At 39.3% G+C, this 22358-nt stretch overlaps 1 protein-coding gene across 2 annotated transcripts in view; it reads left to right on the top strand.

Annotated features, from left to right (window-relative positions):
* USP7 (ubiquitin specific peptidase 7) overlaps positions 1 to 22358 on the top strand; it is a 162538-nt gene that overhangs the window by 106269 nt on the left and 33911 nt on the right. For both annotated transcript variants that reach the window (XM_075011292.1, XM_075011291.1), the window contains exons 8-20: positions 1969 to 2023; positions 3401 to 3481; positions 3569 to 3659; positions 7343 to 7425; positions 8648 to 8757; positions 9866 to 10022; positions 12660 to 12804; positions 13446 to 13576; positions 14420 to 14554; positions 18590 to 18691; positions 19575 to 19680; positions 20100 to 20192; positions 21426 to 21493. In XM_075011292.1, the coding sequence (XP_074867393.1) occupies positions 1969 to 2023; positions 3401 to 3481; positions 3569 to 3659; positions 7343 to 7425; positions 8648 to 8757; positions 9866 to 10022; positions 12660 to 12804; positions 13446 to 13576; positions 14420 to 14554; positions 18590 to 18691; positions 19575 to 19680; positions 20100 to 20192; positions 21426 to 21493 (1357 nt within the window). The remainder of the gene's footprint in view (positions 1 to 1968; positions 2024 to 3400; positions 3482 to 3568; positions 3660 to 7342; positions 7426 to 8647; positions 8758 to 9865; positions 10023 to 12659; positions 12805 to 13445; positions 13577 to 14419; positions 14555 to 18589; positions 18692 to 19574; positions 19681 to 20099; positions 20193 to 21425; positions 21494 to 22358) is intronic.

Below are 22358 nucleotides of genomic sequence, written 5' to 3'. Positions count from 1 at the left end.
GGAAACCACAGCTATACAGGAATCTCTGAGTGCTGGCACAAGGACACGCTGGCACCCAGGGTCTAGCACATCTCAAAGAACCGTTGTTACTGCACAAGGTGAGTATCTCCCTCTTCTTTTGTCACACAGGCAAATATTACTATATTGTTGTGTACATGGCTCCACCCAGCAAGGACTGAATTGTCAAATTTCCCCTCAGTATTTCTTACACACTGTTCAGTATCCTTCTCATACACTGTATCTAGGAAGCTTCCCCCCAGTATCTGCTCTACCAGATAGACTGTAGCCTGGTCATAAGCATACTATCATGTTGACGAAGAGATTTATTGTTAATAATGAGAGAAGTAAAAATTGGCAACATAAGTAAATTGAGCAATCTTTTCATCTGCAATATCTTGTTTGTATTTGTTATTCCTTACTGCAAAGCCATCCATGATAATTTTACTGGAGGATTGAAATCTTTTTCCTGCTACTGATACTTTGTTGTCTGAAATGTGTTTAGTTGCAGCACTGCTGCTAAATGTGCCAACAGATGACTCGGAAGTGTTGTAGGTAGTCTATCTTTTATGCTTAAAAGAGGTCCTGAAAGAAACTTGAAAAATGATTTTGAATGGTCATTCTTCTCAGTTTTTGTCACCTTTTGTTCAGTTGTCATTTACATTTTTTCCAGCAAGGATGCGAGTCTGATTCAAAGTTTCCTAAAAAGCTAAGCTTGACTGCAGTTAAAATGTATTTAATTTTGGAGTAAGCGTCATTGAAATCACTGGCACTTCAGTTTTTTGAGAAAACAAGTAGAGAAGGGGGTTCCCTTGGAAAAGCTGAGGTATGCTGATGTAAAATAGGCAATACACTTACAGGATCAACATTATGGTATGTGGCCATGATGTACCAAAACTAGGGGCACGTAATATGAAATAAAATTTCCCATGGTGGCAACTGGCAACTCTAGATTTTTCTTCCTGCATCTTTCTGTACAGTATTCTTGAGTGATAGGTTCTCAACCTAGTTAACTAATTAAACAATCCACAAGGATTAGCTAAGCTAAACATTTTGTTTTCTATCAGCATCCAACATAGCAAAGAGCTTGGGGATTCTGTTGTTAAATTGCACTTATACTGAAAGGCATAGAGAGTCTTGAAGAATGATGCATTGCAAATTTAATTTAAATTACTAACCAGTTGATCCACATTGATCTTGAAAGTTAACCACATTTTCATCCAAATCATTTTCTCCCAATAAGCAGTTTTTCTTATGATGTTTCAGTCTTGCCACTAGGTCCTGTATTTTCTTCTTGAACTCCTTACATGTGACACATTTTTCTTTTCTTACCTAAGGAACAAATTACGTCAAAATCTTCCCAGATAGGGTCTCTCTTGTGCTCAGAAGGCACAACAGTTGTTCTGTGGCAAAAGTGTGGGGAAATACAGGAAGCTGCATCTCTGCTGCATAACATCTTCCCTCTTTCTTTCCAGTCCACACCACTGTTCCTTTCTGTGCTGCCTCCATTCTTTGCCGTATATTGTCTACCTGTCTTTAAGCTAATGTCTTTACTAAGTTCTCTGCCATGGTTGGTCCAGGTGTATCACCGCATAAAAACAAAAACAATTCTATCCAGCCTGTGTCTTTCCACGTTACTTTAATCTTCTGAGAACAGGAATTGAAAGCCCAGAACTTTCAGAAGCAAGAGCTCGTAATTAGACTGAACAGACTAGAGCCTTTACTTCATTTTCATGAGATTATAATGTAGATATAGCATCTTTGTGATGAGATTTAAATTGTAAGTTATTTTTTAAAGATAGTGTTATGATTTTAAAAGAACAAAAAAAATTTAAATAAAGTATTTTAAAAAAAAACACTGATTTTTATCCACCTTGATTTAAACTCTTATTCTAAAATTGAATTATCAGAATATTTTAAATGCCGGATTTCTACATTTTTATAATATACCGATATTGTTTGTTTTATAAGGTGGGAAACTTTAGACAGCTTCATGCAACATGATGTTCAGGAATTATGCCGTGTGGTAAGTTTTCAGCATTTCTTACTGATTTCTGATTTCAACTGTTGTTGGCTACTAGCACATAGGTATTTTGTTAAATTCCTATTAATACTGAAATTCATTTCTTAAAGTAGAATAAGCCACAGTTTATAGAGTTCCATTTTACATGGCATCTTCCTTGGGCTTTGTGTAGTCCCTTCAAATTTATGGTCTTGGGGATAGTAGCACACAAGTTGTAGAAGAAAGCAAAGTTTAGAAACAAAATGTAGAAGGCATTTAAATATGTTCACTCTTCTTGTTAAGGTCACATTGGAGAAATGTAGTTGAAAGGTGGCTTGGAAAGGAAATCAATAACTGGATTTGCTCAGTTGTTTCTTTGGTGTATAAAAATGTTGATAGCGAACTGAGGTTTTTTTTTTTTGAGTAGTTTCTACCCTCCTCCCTGGTAACACTGCCCTTCTAGTTTTTAAATTAGAAATTCAAGTTCTTTCTGTTTTGAAAGACTCTGTCTGCAGCATTAGGTAAATGGTGGCAATACAAGAGCTAAACAAATTAGTTTACTTATAAAGGGAAAATGGTACTTGTCGTATACTTAAAGCTACTTAATTTATGTTTTTGTTGGGAAAAGCTAAACCACTTACATTCTGAATACAAGTCTGAAAAGCTTCTGCATCTTTACTCCTTCAGTTAAATGAAAGCTGTATACAGTGGTCCTCTAACAAAATCAGTGAAGTTGAGTCGTTATATTCCTGATATTTATAAGGGTTTTTTTTTGTTTTGTTTCATTTACAAAATGAGAAAAATTTTAGGCCCTGTTTATGCGTTACAAAGGAATACACAAAGACACAAGCACAATTTTAACAAAAAAAATCTGTTGCAGGTCACCTATAGGCTAGCTCATTATGCCACCTCCTCTTTTTTATTTTGGTTATTTATTTACTTAGAAGAAAATCCATTTCTGTTCAATAAGCAGTTGGATATTACACACATTGCATGTGATATAGCCGTTTTCCACCTTCCAGAAAGAATCTAAGGTTACTCTGCTTTTGGCTGGTTAGTGTATCACTGACTTTTACAGATGTCTTCAAGTCTAAGGAAAAATGGCCTGGGGTATTTCTGAAGGGATGTGGGGGGGGAAAGGAGGATTTAAGGATTAACATGAAGGAGAAGCCAGTGTCAAGTGACTCTCATCTTCATGTGAATAGTAACAGAGAGGTAGCCATGTTAGTCTGTATTCTAACAAAACAAAACAGTAGTAATGTAGAACTTCAAAGACTAACAAAATGAAAAGTAAAGTCCTCAAAGTTTGATGACTAAATTAGAAGTATGTACTTTAAATTAACAAATTCAGGAAAAAGTAGCTCAGTCTGTGTAACAGTGCAAATCTAATGTTTCTTTCAGTTGCTTGATAATGTGGAAAATAAAATGAAAGGCACGTGTGTAGAAGGCACTATCCCTAAATTATTCAGAGGGAAGATGGTGGTATGTATTTAGTTAGTTTACAAATTGTTAAAATTGCTTCTGTTATTTGTATATATTGAAATCCTATCTTTTTATTTTTGTTTGCAGTCTTACATTCAATGTAAACATGTAGACTATCGGTCTGAACGAATAGAGGATTATTATGACATCCAGCTAAGTATAAAGGGAAAGAAAAATAGTAAGTGATATGTATTCTGTGTGCTGAAATTAAATGTTGGGCCTGCTTTTCAGAGATGCTCAGCACCCACCCAATTCATTGACTTCAAATAGATTTACAAAGGCTCACCATCTTGGAAATCAGGCCTTTGATTTTATAAGTAGGTGTCATAGCATGAAGGTACCGCAAAAAAAGTCTTTTCTGTTTAGAGAGACTGTTTGCTTTGGTCGTTTACCCCCAACAACTTATTCAGATGATATTGTATTTTAAGAGTTCATTTTTTTTCCTGATTATTTGTCGTCTGATATCATATCTTGTAATACCCTGAGTTGCTTCTACAGTGGTTATAATGTCATAACGGATGATGATATTAGTATAGGCATGATCAACAAAGCAGAAGAACTTTTGAGAAAATAGCCCTGTGTTTATACAAATGGCCATGTTAAAAACCAAGAGAACAGCTAAGTGAATCAAGCACTATAACAGTTACTATTAATTACATGAGCAAGTCATTAGCAAGCAAGGCAAGAAATATAGAGCTATCTAAGTCTTCAGTAAACCAAGCAGATGATTCAAGGGGTTGCAGACGTGTATTCCACTTGTGTGCATGTACTTAGGGCCCCAAATCCAGAGAACTTTGCTTAGTAGTGCCCTCTAGGTAGATGCTTGAGCCCTCCAGACTGCATAATCTGTTCCATGTCTGTGTAAGTGTTACACTGCTCTAACCCCCCAAAGTCCCTTCTGGTAGTCTTTCTTGGCAGAGGGCCTCATAACAGCTAAGACATCATTAAAGTCAGCACTTGATGTGATGGACATTTTATCTGGGATTATGTCCTCAGCTGTGTGTGGTTCGCTGCAGAATTCTGGCATTATTTTCTGAAAAGACATGAGGTATCCTTGTAAGGATGCCAAAACCATGTTACAGTGCATCAATAAAAAGGTGCCATTATGGGGATCAGCCATTGCAACAGTAGTTCAGTTGGTACTCCCACAATATTTCCAACAAACTTCTTATTCTGTAAAGTAACTGGATTTCTCTGTGAGGAGATACAAATCTCACAGTAGAATGTCCTCTGGTTCCAACTTTACCCAGCTAGCTCATTCTGTGGCTGGCAGGCAGTCACATACTTGTCAGTGATATCACCATGCTAGTATGTAAACAAACAGGAGCCTTCTCCAAATACTTTTGTCAAGAAGAAATAAAGTTTTGGCATTTTGCATGCACACATCAACACCCTTCTCCGGTTCCTAAAACCAGTTGTCCAGTGAACTTTCTCTGAGAACCATGAATGGTCTCTGAAGAACAGCGTAGTGAGGTCCATCTTCAGTGAATGGGGTATACCATCGGTCAGCCTGCGCAATAAAGGATGACAAACAGTCATTATTTTTGTTCTTGAGCCAGACTCAGCCCAAGGTCTGTAACTAAAGATTTCCAATTGAATTGAGGAGTGGCTTTGATAAATCCTTCCCCCACAATCCCCTCTCATTCCTCTAATCTCTCAGGTTAAGTTAAACTATGCTAAACTGATTCTTATTCTGCTGACTTGACCAAGACAGTGTTCATTCTCCAACTTTCTGAGTCTGTCTGTTTGACCTCACAGATCTCTCTCTTTCCCAAACCACTGCCTGGACATCAGAGCCAGGTTACATGGCAGATACTGAGCAGTCTATATTTCACAGTATGGATGATACAAGATGAGAAGGAAGGGCAATAATCAGAAGCAGTTTGGAGGGGTCTTACTTAGGAGTGAAAAATCCATCTACTAAAACTAATATTTGGGCAAGTGGAAGTGTGATTTTTTTTTTAAATAAGGAAGGTAAACCAGTGTTAGCTTGCATTCAGGTCATTTTTGATTACCTGTTACATTTGAATCTTCAGGTCTGGCTCTTAGTTCATTAGTTCATTTTGTGGTAATCATGGTGTTCATCTTCCAATCCCAGGGAAGTGAGTTTTTTCAAACTCCATGGTCATGAAATTTCTAAACAGTATAATCTACCTTTTTCACTTGTGGAGGATATGATCCCGTTGTTGGACTTTAATACTGTACTGGCTGCTCTCATATGTCCTCCATTTGAGCTGCTAGTATCTTGTCCACTGTGTTTAATTTTTTGCTGTTAAAATCTGCAAGAAGAGTCAGCAAAATACAGGCCCTAAAATGATGGCTCTGCAATATGCACTATTCGTCAAAGACAGGGTTTGTCCAAAGTTGTTTTATAGTTTGAATTTAACTAGGTTATTTTCCTGCTTGTGTTCTGTCCTAAACTCCACTCAAATGCACGTGAAAATTGTCTTCAATGTGTTATGTGTCAGATGGTGCCTAGCATTCTTTCAGGAAACAACTAAAACATTTTGTTCATTATCTCAGTTTTTTTTTATATTTTATGAGGATGTTATTGAGGGTCACCTAGTCTTCACATCAGCTGTTTCTAGGTGGATGTTTGTTTCCTCAGTTTATGGAGTAGTTCAGGCCATGCCCCCATAGAAATTAGGACTCTGTGGCAAAGTGCCCCTTTGTCTTGGTTCAGGTCCCTGACTGTAGAGTCTGGGCTGTGGCTACCTCTGCTATTTTGGTTGGTGGCCAGTCTCCTTCCCTGCTCTCTCACCACCACTCCTCCTTTCCCAGCCCTCTTGTGGACACACTCTCAACTTCTGATCTGTTTTTGGCTTCTCCTTATCTCCCTCATGATGTGTCTCAACTCCTCCACCACCTCTCTTCTCCTCCCAGCTGTTTGCATCAGCTGCTTTTAAGCCTGACAGCAATCAGATCACCCTAATTGATTGCCTGCTGCCACACCCTATTGCCTCCACCTGGGAGCTGAATTAGCTCTTTCTGCTCTTCCCCTAGCCCAGGCTGGGTCCTGAGCTGCCTTCTATCCTTCCAACAGGGGTCTGTTGGCCTGACCCTGTTATAGACTCGTTCAGTGAGAGCCCAAGTGAGCAACATTGATTGTACTTTTCAGCGCTGTTTCATTATTGGATGTTTGTAGGGCTGCACTGATTATGAAACATTATGCTGTCACATTAGTATCCTGATCAAATAAAAACTTTGAAAATGCATTTCTGCAGTCATTGTTTAAATAAACAAGCCCCATAGCCTATGAATACTGCTTGTGACTTACCTTAGTGGGATTCATATCTGCAACTATTCAGAGAAGAAAAGATTGTTACTTATCTGTGCTGTAACTGTTAGTTCTTTGAGATGTGGGTGTAGGCATGTATGCCCCATCAGCTGTGCTTCTGAATCTCCAGTCTTAGGCACCAGGACAAAGGCCCTGAAAGGGTTTGAGGCCATGTTCCCTTTTATATAGCCATGGCATGGCCTATGGGGGCCAGAGGATTTGAGCACTGCCCTCAAATAGTGCTGAGCAAAATTCTCTGGTTTCAGTGCACTAGGTGTGTACACACCTGAATGGAATGCACGTGTGTACCACATCTCGAAGAACAACCGTTAAAAGCACAGGTAAGCATGTGAAGGATTGTAGGAAGCTGGTGGACCATTTAAGTCTGTTTTTTAAATCATATTTTGAAAACGTTATTTGTCCCCTCTAATGCCTAATAAGTCTCAATCTATTCATATTTTTCACTGTACAAAGTCTAGACTTGAGTAAGTTTTACAGATTAATTTGCTCTTTTTATTGTGTTTTCACTGAGTTTGCATATGGTTTTTGTAAACTTCTGTTTTTTCCTTCTGTTTTTCACCTAGTATTTGAGTCCTTCATTGATTATGTTGCAGTAGAACAACTGGATGGGGATAACAAATATGATGCAGGAGAACATGGCTTGCAGGTATAAAATTCAAAGAAGAACTTAAAATTAAATTTAGATTCTATTTTTCAGCTGATACTGGATTTCCAAATGAAAATCCATTCAGCTGTATTAGCAAAGTTAGTCTGCATTTGCATGAGCATATGCAGTGCTTTTTTTGTGCTGGTACTTGGCAGTACTGAGTTCCAGTTCATCCACGGCCCCAGCCGTGGGACTGGCAAGGGAAATGGAGCTGGGAGCTGGCTGAGTACCAGCACTTTTTTTTTTTTTTTTTAAACAAAAAAAGCACTTCGCATATGTATGCCACTGACAAACAGGAAGGCACACCAAATGAAGCTGCAGAATATTTTTTGCCATTCATCTTTTTGCACAAGTACATTTCTTTCTGCGCTTTCGGTTTCACTCTGCCTACCCCAGTGTGAAAAGCAGAAGTCCTTGTCTAAAAGTGGTTTGTTAAGCTGGTTTTTTTTTGTTTTTACAACAAGCATAACTTTTGTCAATAATAGTTAAAATATATTGGAAAAACAAAAATTATGTAAATACTCTTCTTATGGTAAGATGTAGAAGTCTAGCAGCGTGTGCCTTATTCATTTAATCTCTTTGGCAATCCAAGTCACCCTTTGGTCTGCATCTTGACTCTCTTATCTTCCCTCTTCAGTAAGCTCTCACTGAAGCTCAGTTTTTACTTTAGCTCTCCCAAGACCCCAGTACTAAGTAATAAAATGAAAAGCTAGCTATACTGGGAAGACCTTTCACTCAGCAATCTTCCAGCACTAGCTGAATCAGCCTTCTTGAACTTAGATATTTCATTGGTGCTATGTGGCATCTGTGTACATTTTTAATCAGACAACTTGTTTGCTCATGTCTTCTTAGCTCATTGTGATATTTATGATGTATTTACCTTATTTATTGCTATTCTTTTAAATAATTAACTATTTTGCTTCCAAGTGCTACTGTCATAGCAGTTGGGAGGCTCAAGTGTGTATTAAAAAGTTAAGAAAAATCCTTGTTGTCCTTAGTAGGGGTTGATCCTGCTTGAAGCAGGGTGCTGTATTAGATGACCTCCTGAGGTCCCTTCCAGTCCTGTGATTCTGTGATTATCTGTCTATTGTGTGGTAGAGGTAAAAACCCATATAGTAGAAGCAAATCTGAGGAAATCCAGTTTGTGAGTAAAACAATTTTCTTTGAGTACCTCAAGAAGACAGACTTAGTCTGAATCTTGCATTCTTTTTCAAATATACAGGAGGCAGAGAAAGGTGTGAAGTTCCTAACGTTACCACCAGTGTTACACCTTCAACTCATGAGATTTATGTATGACCCTCAAACTGACCAAAACATCAAGATAAATGATAGGTAACTCTTTTGCCATATTAAAGTTTTGAACTTATTGAAATATGATATGAAAATATTTTGCCCTAAGTCTGGCTTTTGGGTTTTCAGTTGATACCAGCAGGGAGAAGTACATGAAGATACATGCTGAAGAAGGCTCCCAAGAAATAGTACTGATTATGTGCTTTGTTGAATTATGAATTTTTAGTGTTCTGATTGACAAGTACAGCTGTTTATGAAATGTTCATTGTTAACCACTTATTGGGATATGAAATAAATAATAAATTTAGCTGATTTTTTAAGTGATCCAATTTTATATAGAGCTTTGTGTATGTCATAAGGATATAACAAAAATAAGAAAAGTTGCAATAATGTAATGTGCCACTGTTTTTAAAGTATACCAAATTCCTGCTGCAGGAATAAACAGAATTACTGGGTCTTCCCCTCTCATGTCACACTTTCTATGCATCTGCCACAGATGCACCATGTTTCAGGATGTTCATAAAATAAGTGAATGAGCTATTTTGGGGCGGGAGGGGGGACCCTATGTAATTTCTATGGTGTGGGTTTTGTACCAGCCAGGTATACTTCTGGACACTTAGGTTCCATTGTTTGCAAATGAATTTATTATTTATCAGTTTTCTGGGAGGGGAAGGAAATTGAGGAAACCTGTATGTTACAATAATTGGAGAATGTTGTGTAGTTTTTGTCTGAAGCAAAATAAGAATAGCATTCCACTCAAAAGGTAACTGCTTTAGTAGCTGCACTTCTGTTTTTGAGCTAGTTTGCTCTCATTTACATCTTAGTAAATCTCCAGAATAACTTCTTGACTTCAGCTGAATTATTCTGAATTTACACTGCTTTGTAACTGAGAGCAGAATTTAGTCTCTTGTGTATACAAGGCTTATTCATATATTAACAATGTAAAATATATACTAACAAATGTAAAATACAGTGCTTTACCCAGTCATTGCAGTTAATCTCAGATTAAAATGATGCTGTAATTTGACTTTTTCAGTTGCCTACTCCAGCTTCCTTTAGTGACTTTTATTTATAAGTATAAATACATTTCATCATGTGTATTAATTCTGTCTTAACTACAAGTAAAAATACTTAACTTTTTCAAAATTAGGTTTGAATTTCCTGAGCAGTTGCCACTTGATGAATTTTTACAAAAAACAGACCCTAAAGATGCTGCAAATTACATCCTTCATGCAGTACTAGTACATAGTGGAGATAACCATGGTGGACATTATGTTGTATACTTAAATCCTAAAGGGGATGGCAAAGTAAGTATTGAAAAAGCAGCCAAACTGTTGTGTATGTTTGTAGAGGTGTCTTACTCTTGTCTTTTGAGGCAGGTAAAGCTTCTGTCATGGAACATCTCAGAAACCTGTAATTCAGATTCCTATTGCTGTTTACAATCACTCTACGAACCTTCTAGTCTTTAGTAGGGAGGAGTACTAAAATACTTAACTTTGAAATTAAGTTCATATTCTCCAGTACAGTGATTGGTCTCAGGAGAGTTTATTAAACTGTTTCTTGTCACTCAACTTGTACTCCCACAGATTTAGGGAAACTCAGTTTCTAGACAAAGTCTTCTCTTTTTCCGCTTTAGCAAACGTCTTGACAATTTGAGGCACTAGGAACCTGTAGCCCACTTCAGAGAAGCAGGCTCGTGTTTGCCTGTTCTGGGTTGACTTGTGGCCAAAGATTTTAGCTAAGGGAGTCCGTACAGTCAGACACATACATACTAGGGCTGCAGCAGAAGAAGGCTGTCTAGCCTGTCTTAGGATGTCTGTACTTGCCCATAATACATATATTTAAATCTTGGCAATACTTAGGGAAATATTTTTAGTGTGGGTTGGGAAACCTTTTTTGGTCAGGAGCCACTGACCCAGACCAAAACCATTTGGGAGCCACACACCAGTAAGAAGCAAACAAACAAAAACAACCAAACCCCAAAAACAACCCTCTCCCCTGCCCCAGAGAAACAAATTCAAAACAAAAAATAACATCAGCAAAACGCCAAAAGAAACAAACCTCAGTGGCCTGAGAAATAAAAACAGACACCCTTGGAGCTCAGGGCATCCCTGTCTTCCACCTGGTGCTGCCCACCTCCTTGCAGTGAAGTGAGTCAGCACTAGTGCACCAGCCCTGCAGGAGGAGGGGTGACGAGGCAGAGAGACTTGCAGTGGGACTGCAACACTAACACTGGCTTTCCTGGCTGTGGAGAAGGGTGAGAAAACCTAAGCCTCGCCATTGGCTGGATCAAGGGAAGCCAGGGGCTCGATTTGGCCAGGTTCCCCACTCTTCCCCTAGCATCTCTTTATGGAGGCTCTCTGTTCCCCTCTTACATTCTCTTAATATTGTCTGAGAGGCCGGGGTGGGCAATAATTTCTGATGAGGGGCCGCTCCAAAATTTTGGTAAGTGGTCAAGTGCAGCACTTTTCCATGTTATTAATGGAGGAGGTGTGGGATCTGTGTTGGAATTTGGGTGCAGAAGGAAGCTTGTGGCAATAGACTGAGGTGCAGGATCAGATGTGGGATCTGGGAGGGAGTTTGGGTGACGCTTGCGGTTATCACCTGAGGCAAGGGGCTGGGGTGGAAGAGTGTGAGCAGGGTCTGAGAGGGGTGGTGACCTAGGGCAAGAAGGTGGGGTGCAGGGATTTGGGTCATGCCTGGGAATAGGTGGTCGGGCAGCAAATTCTGGAAGGAGTTATGGGTGCTGGAGCATGGGGCAGAGGGCTTGGGTTACGTGGTGGGAGGGTTGTAGGAGGGTCACAAGAGGGTTGGAAGGGAGGAGCTGGGGTGCCAGTGGCAGGCTCTTGTTGGGAGAAACTTGGCCAACTCCCAGCCAGCAACACTGTTGGTACCTCAGTGAGGGTCCCTGCCTTCCAGTCCCCTGCATTGGCTGCAAGGCAATGCTTGGCTGACTCTGAATGCTGCAAGCGCCCATGAGGGATGAGTACTTCACACGCTGCTGGTCCTGCAAACAGGCAACTCTCATTGGTCGGAAAATGACCAATGGGAATTGCAAAATTTTTCTATGGGTGGGGCAGTGCATGAACTCTCTACCCTCCTCCCCTCTGAAACTTGCCATGTTCAGAGTGGTTCCTTGAACACAGAGCTTGGGTAGGGCAGGCCCAGAACCTGACCAAGGCTCTTGCAGGCTGAATTTGGCCCATGGGCCAAATTTTGTCTTCCCCTGAGATAGACCATTCTGATGACTAGATATTGATATAACTAGAAATTTACAGCTCAGGTACATGTTTCTTTGAGATACCTGCATTTGCACCATAAAATGTTTTTGAGCAGTTAATTGTTTATATTTGAGGTGAAAGCCAAGATTCAATTTATATTTATTCTTTTCATATTTCCCCTTTAATTTTCACAACAGATATTTTACAGAGGAGGATGAAGTTTTGAGATATTTTATTTTGTATTTGCTACACTATGTTTAAAATTTACAAGTAGTAGTTGGATATTTTTGTGCACGACTTGTTTTGTATTTCATTCTACAACATAAATCAGCATCAGCTGTCTGAACTTCATGGTTGTTATTAAATAAATTTGCATAACAGATTAGATTCTGTTAAGGTAAATAATCATTTGAATAGCTTGGCTGAAGTTTACTGTTTTATGTTAGACAGACTCATGTATTTCATTAATAAAGCTTCAGAAATTTAAGGCTCTCCTCATTTTGCATAAAAACAGAAGATTGTACAAGGTACCAGTGGGTTATATTAAAAATTATTTCTGTTTGGAGAAAAAGCATTTTATATTTCAGTCACTTCAAAAAGCAAAAACAAAAAACAAAAAAAATCCATTTCTTAACATGTAATTTAATTAATGTAACTAAGGTGTGAATTAATTTGAGTCAAGAATAATTTTTTGTATCTTGAAATAATTCGTTTTCTCCCCAGTGGTGTAAATTTGATGATGATGTTGTGTCGAGATGTACAAAGGAAGAAGCAATTGAACACAATTATGGAGGTCATGATGATGACTTATCTGTTCGGCACTGTACTAACGCGTACATGTTGGTTTACATCAGGGAATCAAAATTAAGTATGTGTATACATTTATATATATATAAATATATATCTTTTTGGGGGGTAAATGTTGATTAAATTGAGATATTGAAATGCAGAAGTCTAAGGTTACTTCTGAATTCTAAATTGTTAAAATCTTTCACCATATGATGGAACTTGAGAAAATTGAGTTAACCTTGGGAAGTATTAGAGGTTGACCCACCTTTTACTGCATCTCCAAAATAAAAAATGACTTCAATTGACATAATGATTCCTTTAGAGTACTTCTGTTGTTTTCACAGTAATTGTTACAATAGTTTTGATTGTGTTTTAGGTAACAGAAATGGAGTACCATTACTTTTATGTAACTAAACCTCAGTTATGCAAACTAAATCTGTTTTGGTATCTATACATTTGAGTGTCACTGAATATTTAGTATCCTAAAATTGTGACGCTTAACTGAATTCTTCATAAGGATCAACTATGAATTGTGAAAATAGCGTAGTCTAGCCTACATTAGAAAGTTTGCCCTTTGTCAAAATGTATCACATAAACAGTAGTTTAAAAGGTCTAAATGGTTGTGTACCTATTGCCCCAAAAATAGTCATGAGTATGAATGAAAGCCCTGCTAAATACGAATTATTGTAAAATGACATCACAAACCCACCTTCTTTTTAGGTGAAGTTTTGCAACCTGTCACGGATCATGATATTCCTCAACAATTAGTAGAACGGCTACAAGAAGAAAAGAGAATAGAGGCTCAAAAGAGGAAAGAGAGGCAGGAAGCTCACCTCTACATGCAAGTGCAGGTCAGCTTTCAACCAGAGGCACTTAACTACTTTCAGATTTTAGGATAGTAATATTGGTTTAATAGTAGTCAGAATTCTAGAAAATAGACATGCTACAAATAGCGGTTTTGCCGTGGGGCCGCTGATCCATAGATTGTGCCGCTATGGCTTCCAAGTAGGCAAGCAGGTTCATTTCCTTTGTCTACCCTTTTTGTCTTGCTACTAGAGGCAGTGCTATACCAGAAAGAAATTCCACATAAGCCTGGGCTTTTCCCAGTGGCTAGATCTCCTGAGTATGTGGTTCTTATACATCCTACATAATTGGTATACAGATCAGTGGAGATTAGAAACTGTCCTGTAATGTTTTAGCCCCATTCCTGGAAACATATTAGTGAATAGTCTTACTGAATGCTGGGGCACTTCTCCTATGCTAAATGTGCATAAGTTTGCAAGATTTGGACCTAAATGTTAATGGCTTTGTGCTGTGTTTTGTCCAGGCATTTGACATTTTGCTGAATTTTTAAACAGGTTGTTGACTAGCATAGTTTGTCTTAAATTTCAAATGATGTATGTATTTGAAGACTTATTAACACAAAGTGATTTAAGTTTAAACATTGACACTAACCAATAAACTAGATAGTTCTGATACAAAGCTTACGTCAACAGTCAGAGAGGTAGCCGGGTTAGTCTGTATCTTTGAGAACAATGAAAAGTCCCGTGGCACCTTATAGACTAACAGAAGTTACAGACAAAGGTTAGTCTGTAAGGTGCCAGAGGACTTCTTGTTGTTCTACATCAACAATGTTCTTGATTCTTCAGCAGTAAATTAAGTATAAGTAATGTGTATTGAATGTGCAATTTCAGATAGTGACAGAGGACCAGTTCTGTGGCCACCAAGGCAATGATATGTATGATGAAGAAAAAGTGAAATATACTGTGTTCAAAGTATTAAAAAACTCCACACTTGTAGAATTTGTGCAAAATCTCTCTCAAACAATGGTAAGGCTTTTTTTTTTTCCTTTAACCCAGTATCTGTTTTTGTTACTTGACTTTGTTCACTTAATAATACTTGCATTCTCTTGGTATATATGACTACAACTTTGAGTGGTGTCCCTGTGGATGTCCACTGTAGGTGTGCATGCCATCCCTGTGCTGCTGGTTTTAGAAATTTGGTAGCAGTGTCCATTAGGCCCACACGTAAGCTGCCTTGCCTGGTGCTGCATCATGTGGCTAATTGGCATACAGAGGCTTACCCCCTTCAGTTCCTTCTCAACTGCCCCTTGCTAGAAAAGGAGCCATCTGCTCTTGTATAGTTATAGCTTTTTTTAATCTTTCAGTTTTCCCCTTTAAAAATTTTTAGTTTCTTTTCCTGCTTCTTTCCTCCTTTCCAGCTCCCTGGGCTCCAAGAAGTGCCTCTCTTGCAAAGAGGCAATCCTTATCGTAGACAAGCACTCAGTGCATTTGCTGCTTCAGGGAAATGCCACGTTCAACAAAAGTGTGGGTTTTGCCAGCAACTCATGCCCCAGTCTCATAAGAATAGAGATCTCAGACAAAAGATTATCTTCATGGAGGTGGCTTCATACCTTCTCTGGACCTGTGTCACAAGTCACCTGTCAGACTTGAGTCTTCCCCTCAGCCCTCAAAGTCTAAAGCCTGTGAGCTGAAGGAACAAGCTGCTGACCCCTCTAACAAATCATAAAAGAGAGTGGGAAGTTTCCACAGTGAGCTCCAAGATAGTCACAGACATTCTCCAACACCCTTGATATCCTTGGTACAATTGGCACAGAGACCTTCTCAGTCCAGTACCCATGGCTCAAGGAAGTTCTTATTGTCAGGATCATTGACAAGCCTACAGACCTGATGGGCACGGGCGCAAAGTCAGCAAAGGCAGGGGTAAGTACTTCTGTAAGAAAGTACTGGTACGTGATCCCTCATTGGTGCCATCTTCAATTTCTCATATGACAGCGTAGGAACCAGTGTAGGTTAGATCCCTGGCCTCCACAATACTATCAACAGCATTGAGTTAGATGGCATCACTGGAATTCCTACAGTCTACATGCTGGGGTCTCCTTTTCTCAGTGCTGTGACCTCTACACCACATCTTCGCTCACCACAGGACTCTTTCCTGTTGCCCTCCCATGCCACCTGCACTCCAGTGAGGATGCAGACAGTGACCCTTATGCAGTATCATATAAGTATTCTTTATAGGCTTCTTATGAAGCCCCTTATCTGCTGAACCCTAGAGGATATCCTTAAATGGCCCCACCATCACCATCTTGGTATGGCCATCCGTGGGCACCACCATCCCATGGGCCATACAGGGACAAGAAGGAGATCATTTCCTGCAGTTGGGAGCCATAGAACCAGTACCTCAACATCAACAAGTCAAAGTTCTGCTAATTTCTTAATGTCCAAAAGGAAAGGAGGGTAGAGACTCACACTAGCCCTCAAAGCTCTCAACGGATTTGTCAAAGCATTGAAGTTCAAGGTGGTCACTTCCGCACAAATTGTTCCAGTGCTGTAACAGGGAGACTGGTGTTCAGTCCTTAACGTTCAGGTGGCTTACTTTCATATATCAGTCCTACTGACACAAAATTTCTCAGATTCACTCAAGGATAGTACCACTACCAGTTCAGGCTGCTCCACTTCAGACCATCATTGGACCTGAGAATATTTTCCAAGGTAGTAGTGGCCATCCACATAAAAGGATGTAATGATTTTCCCTTACCTGGGTGATTCCCTGCTCAGAGCCTGGTCTTTATATCAGGCTCACCAAGTCATCAAAGCTGCAGTACACCTGTTTACAGAAATGGGTCTGTAGAGGGATGCCTAGGAATAAACGCTTAGGAATTAAGAGGCACTGACTTCTACTCTTTACAGACCAGAGTGCTCTCCTTCCCCAACACAAATTTTTCTCTCTAGCCACACAAGATAGACTGTTGATAGCAGCCCCCAGATATCACCAAGGCATTGCCTACAATGCAGGACACAAGTTAGCAGGCACAAAAGTAATATCGCATGCTAAGCTTCACGTCTGTTACCTCCAGATGCTGTTCAACTTGGTTTACAGGCCAAACGTGGACAGGCTAGACGAACTCTTTTCACAGCCCACGAAGGTCAGACTCTCTTTAGATTGGTGGAAAGACCCAACCATCATTTTCAAATGGATCCCCTTCTTGCAAATCCTCCCCATTGTTGCTTTTAGTCGCTTTCACATCACTCCTAGGGGAGGGTGCACTTAATACCCAAGACAAATACCCAGCCATTAATACCCATCAACCTTCTTATGCTAAGAAGTCAGGAATTTCTGCACCTAATTCTTTCTGCTAATCAAAGGATCACACATCAGACTCCTAACAGACAATATAACCTTCATATGCTACATACATCAACAAGGGAGAACCCAGTCACTGTCACTCTGCACAGAGGTGATGAGATTATGGAACTGGTGTATTTTCTACAATGTCACACTGTCAGCAGCCTACCTCCTGGGTATTTGACTCAATAGCAAACAGTCCCAGTTTCAAATTCCCACATAACCACAAGTGGGAGATAGACCTAGAAGTATTTCATAATCTGTTCAAGTGATAGGAGACACCAGTCACACACATTTGGCCTACCTAACTGAATAAGGAATATCCCAACCATAGCAAGGATAAAATGGTGCTCTCTAGGTGATGCTGTCCTCCCTACGATCATCTTTGTGCCTTTTCTTTTTTTGCTTTCTGTTGAAGGTCCCGCTGAAAACAAAAATGAGACTGAGCACATATCATTCTGATCTCTCCTATTTGACAGATACACCCAGTTCTTTACTTGTCACTGCTCGCAACATGCTTGCCAATCCCTGCCTGTCACTGTGTATCATCTGTCCCAGGACAATGGACATCTCCTACATTCTAACATGGAGGTTCTCAAGGCTTTGAGGCATGACTCCTTCTTGCTTCAAACTACGAGAAAGCTCCCGTTCAAAGGACATGGAAGAGGCATTATTACACAGTGGGAAGTCCCCAACATGATATTTAGGTACTAAAATTATCTGGTTTTCCAGATTTTGCATACTTCCTACAAATCTCTCTGTCATCCGCAACTCTTCAATATCTTTAACTATGCTCTAGCCCTAAAAAGACCGGGATCATCTCTAAGCTCTCTTAATCTACCAGTCAGCTATAATAGCCTTCATCTCCTTTAGAGATATACTCAGTGCCATCACAATCACCAGAAGGTTCCCCACAGCTATGGTAAACATCTCACCACAAACTCAACTTCTTCTTCCCACCTGCTGCTGAAAGAACTTACTAGGCCTCTCTTTGAACCCAAAGAAAACCTCCCTGTTTCACATGAACGTAGTCATTTTCCACCCTTATATCCCAAGCCTCACCAAAACCAGAGAGAAGCTGTATTGCACACTCTAGATGTCAGAAGGGCACTAGTCTTCTACAGGACAAAGGTTTTTCAGAAAGTCCTACTAGTCTTTTCTTCTCCATTGTGCAAAGGTTCAAGGGCTTAGCAGACTCAGCTCAAATGCTCTCCAAGTTTGTCTCAAATTGATTAGACAATGTTACCAAGCTCTTAATATAACCTCTCTAGATAGTGTTCGTCCATGCTCTACAAGATCAATCACCTCATCCGTCACCTTTAAAAATTTCCCTATATCAGAGAGAGAGTTACTCATCTTGTGCAGTAACAATGGTTCTTTGAGATGTGTGTCCGTACCCACAATCCATGCTTTACTTTGGAGTTCTTGTGAATGGCTCTGCAGTAGAGAAGGAACTGCGGGGAGAGTGGGGGTGGGAGTGGAGGAAAGTTAGCCTGTGTCACTGACTAGCCCTGTGACAGAGCATGATGAGACAGGATGTGTGGATCTAATGGACACTGTTTCAGAAGTTCTCGGGTCAACAGTGCAGGGAAGCAAGCAGACCTGCAGTGCGGCACCCATCTTTACTGCACAAGGTAACTTCTTTCTGGGGATTTTTTTGTACAAAACTAGTTTTATTAAAGGGTTTTTCTTATAATTTTAACTTTCTTATACCTTAGGGATTTCCACAGGATCAAATACGGTTGTGGCCAATGCAAGCTAGAAGTAATGGAACTAAACGACCAGCAATGTTAGATAATGAAGCAGATGGCAATAAAACTGTAAGTATACATGCATGGGGAAAAGTTAATTCTAAATCTGTCTTATTTACTGTTCCAACAGTAAAGATGTGGCCTTGGGACACTGAAATTTTAAATGGTGGAAACTAACATAGGTCCCCTGTAAAATCTTAAGAAAAAAGTCATCTGTTGTGTCATCTGTCACTGACGCTGATGTGTTTAAATTGTATTTCTTGTAATATAAAATGTAAGAGGGGATGTATTATGAGCTCCATGAATGCTTTAGAACAGTGGTGTCCAAAAGAAATTTAACAACCGCCACAGCCCCACTCCCCCTTGCCCCCAGCCAGGTAGGTGCGCACGCACCCCATGCAAACTGCCGGTGACTCATGGGAGCCCCGCCGCCCCACAAAAGGAGCCGCCTCCACTGCTGCTGCCACACACTTGTCCCACCAAGTGGTGGGGTGCGTGCACAAAGGGGTGGAGGGCGCTCCACAAGTGCGGCTCTACTGAGCCACTAAGCCACAACCGCAGTGTCCAGTTTGCCCCATGTGGCAAATGGGCAGAGTATTGGACACAGCATCTTTAGAAACCTCAAAGTGTTGCATGGAAACAATGCACAAGAAATACACATCAGGTAAAATTCTGTAGTTTAAAACTTGTGTAACTTTATAAACCATACATCAAAAGCTTTATTTTGCTTTACTTTAGTAGCTTATGGAGGAGTACATATAGCCTTTAAGTCTCAACAACATAGCTAAAAATGAACAGACTTTTCCCAACACTTTTTCTTTGAAGTTTTTGTTTTCTTTTAACTTACATTATGCAGTTTGACTACTCCACTAAGTTTATTGCTAATATGAAACTCATCTAAAGTCCATTTTTTACTCACATTGTGTTCTTGAATATTCTGCTTCCTAAACAGATGATTGAGCTCAGTGACAACGAAAATCCCTGGACTATATTCCTAGAAACAGTAGATCCAGAGATGGCAGCAACTGGAGCAACATTACCCAAGTTTGATAAAGATCGTAAGTACATATGCCAAAAATGAAGAAAATACCAGTCTCTTATTTTATACTCACTGCTCATTCTCTGTCTCTCCATCTGATATGCAGGATATCTGTCAGGCTCTCAGTGCAGTTTGATCACTTGACCTCATTTTGTGCTATCCTCTTAGAGGATGGAGAAAGACTATGACTTCAGATGTTCTAGAAAGAATGAACCTCATTTAATTTGCTGTGTGGGAATTATATGGATTCAGTATTTAAAAAGTATTTTTGAGACAATTATCTTTTTACCAGGTTCTACATTTCCTCATTAATTAAGGACATTGCTTTGTGATCACCATGGCCTTTAGCATGCAAAGGGAACTTACAGTTAGATGATCTTCAGATGTGCTCAAATTATGGCTTTACTTCAGATTGATTTTTTGTTTTTTAACGTGTAGATGATGTAATGTTGTTTCTGAAGATGTATGACCCAAAGACTCGAAGTTTAAATTACTGTGGACATATCTACACACCTATATCCTGTAAAATACGTAAGTCTTTAAACATTTGTTTAGCAGTAATATTTTAAATTTTAATTTCAATTTCATAAATACAGCATTTTGCATTTAATGTTGAAACAAAATTTGGGAAATAGAAAATTAAGGCTCTTAGAGCAGCATTAGCATCTGTTGTTACAAGTGCATTTTATTTTTTGTTCCTGTGTTTATGCACAAAATGAATAGTTTGGTATATTTTTAGAAGTATGACATGAATTGTGCGAGGTTTTTGACATAGTTGCAGGAACCTTAACATTTCTGTTTCCTTATTTTTAGTTCTTGAAATTAACAGGGAAACCATAAAGGTTCATTAAAAAAGTTAGAAAATTGTTTTTGCTCAATCGTTGTAAAATTTAAATAGCCCTTGGAAGGGTTTGACATTCACATGTCATTGAAATGAATGGGGTGGGGGGATTAAGTTCCATCTTTGCTGCTGAGATTGAGCTGTAGAAAGTTATCTGCAAGGCTGGGTTAATGGGGCAGCTGTTTATTAGTTTTGGTATGGGACTGTCTGTAATTTTACAGAATCATCCTAAAATCTCAGGATCTGCTTTTCGCTCATTTTCTTATTCCTGAGTGTTGAAGTTTTATAATTTTCTTGCTAAGTATTGTTGTGTTTGAAAATTTTGTAAAATGGCCTCAGGCAAATTTTTCCAGCAGCAGCCCCTGTGTGTCTCTGGGTAGAGAGTGTGTGTGTGTCTGTGTGTTTACAGTTGTAATTGGCCTGACTTCTATGTGACATCACAAGGATGGTAGAGTTTCATCAGGCTCCACTGAAAAACCTTAGCAGACTTGCACTGAACATACCAGAACTGATTTTTTTAGTTTCTTATTATTAACTCCTCTGCCCATAAGCAAAGCAAGTGTTGCTGTATATTACCAGTAACTTACATTTAGAAAATTATGCATACATTTTTTTGTTTTTACTCTCGCTCTGATTATTTTTTGTGTTTGATTAAAACTATGGCATTATTTTATCCTAGAAGAATTCAGAAGTCTGTGCAAAATTTGCTGAAATTAAAAAAAAAAGAGAGGGAGAGAGAGAGAGAAACTCTTTGGGGCTAAACCCAAGCAGCTGAAGTTTCAGCTTAAAGGAGAAATTTGTTATTAATTTGCACACCTGAAAACTATGGGGAGTTATAATAGAACCTTTTTGCAACCTTTATAATAGCTTTCGCTACTAGCAAAAGCTGTAACATACTTCACGCTTCTTTTCTTTTCCAATAGGTGACTTGCTTCCAGTTATGTGTGAGAGAGCAGGATTTCCCCAAGAAACTAACCTTATCCTCTATGAGGTTTGGATTAATTATTATTCCTACAATAAATCTAGGTTTGTGTGTCATTATTAGCAAGTTTTCCTCTAAGGAAAAACTGCAATGTAGAAGTAAAATATTTTTAAATATTATGTTTAGACAAGAAACCATCATAAGGCATAAAGCCAACTGAGGCGGAGGTCCCATTGGATACTTTGAAAATCAGTCAGTTCCAAAGTGTTTATAAGGTTAATTTCATAATTTATAAAAAATAGCTAGCTTTGATTACAAATAGTTGGTTTAACAGTGAGGCCTAATGAGCCACACGAAGTTAGCTGTTGTTGATTGGGTACACTGCTGTGTCATCAAGAGACAAGTTTCACTGAGATACAACAGTCCTCTCTGTTCATTATATGGAAATCAGTGTTTGTGAACTATTGAAAATTAATTTATAAATTATAGCAGGTTATGTGTTTTTCATTTTAATAAATACTTATGTGGCTCTCTGTGCTATTCCAAAAATCATAACTGTTTTCTTCATTCTGGTACTGAACACTTAGAAACTCAAATTCTGAATGCAATCTGACAGGTCAAAAGCCAAAATCTTCATAAGATTTTTTTTTTGTTTTGTTTTGCATCAGTGCAACTAATAATTCAGCCACAAAACTGTGTTTAAACTCTCTAAAGATTGTTCTTCTTCGAGTGTCCCCGTGGGTGCTCCACAATAGGTGACGGGCTTGCCCGGCGCCGCAGATCGGATCTTCCAAGCAGTTTCTGCCGGACCGCGCATGCGCCGGCGCGCACTGCTCCCTTGCGCACTCCTGGCCACGTGCGCGATCCGGTCCCCGCCAGTTCCTCTTAACCGCCGTCGGCTGCAGACGGAATCCGACTAGGCTAAGGCCAAATA

This window comes from Carettochelys insculpta, chromosome 16, assembly GCF_033958435.1.
Source record: "Carettochelys insculpta isolate YL-2023 chromosome 16, ASM3395843v1, whole genome shotgun sequence".
Taxonomy (NCBI): domain Eukaryota; kingdom Metazoa; phylum Chordata; order Testudines; family Carettochelyidae; genus Carettochelys; species Carettochelys insculpta.
This window is presented reverse-complemented; position numbering and strand designations above follow the sequence as displayed.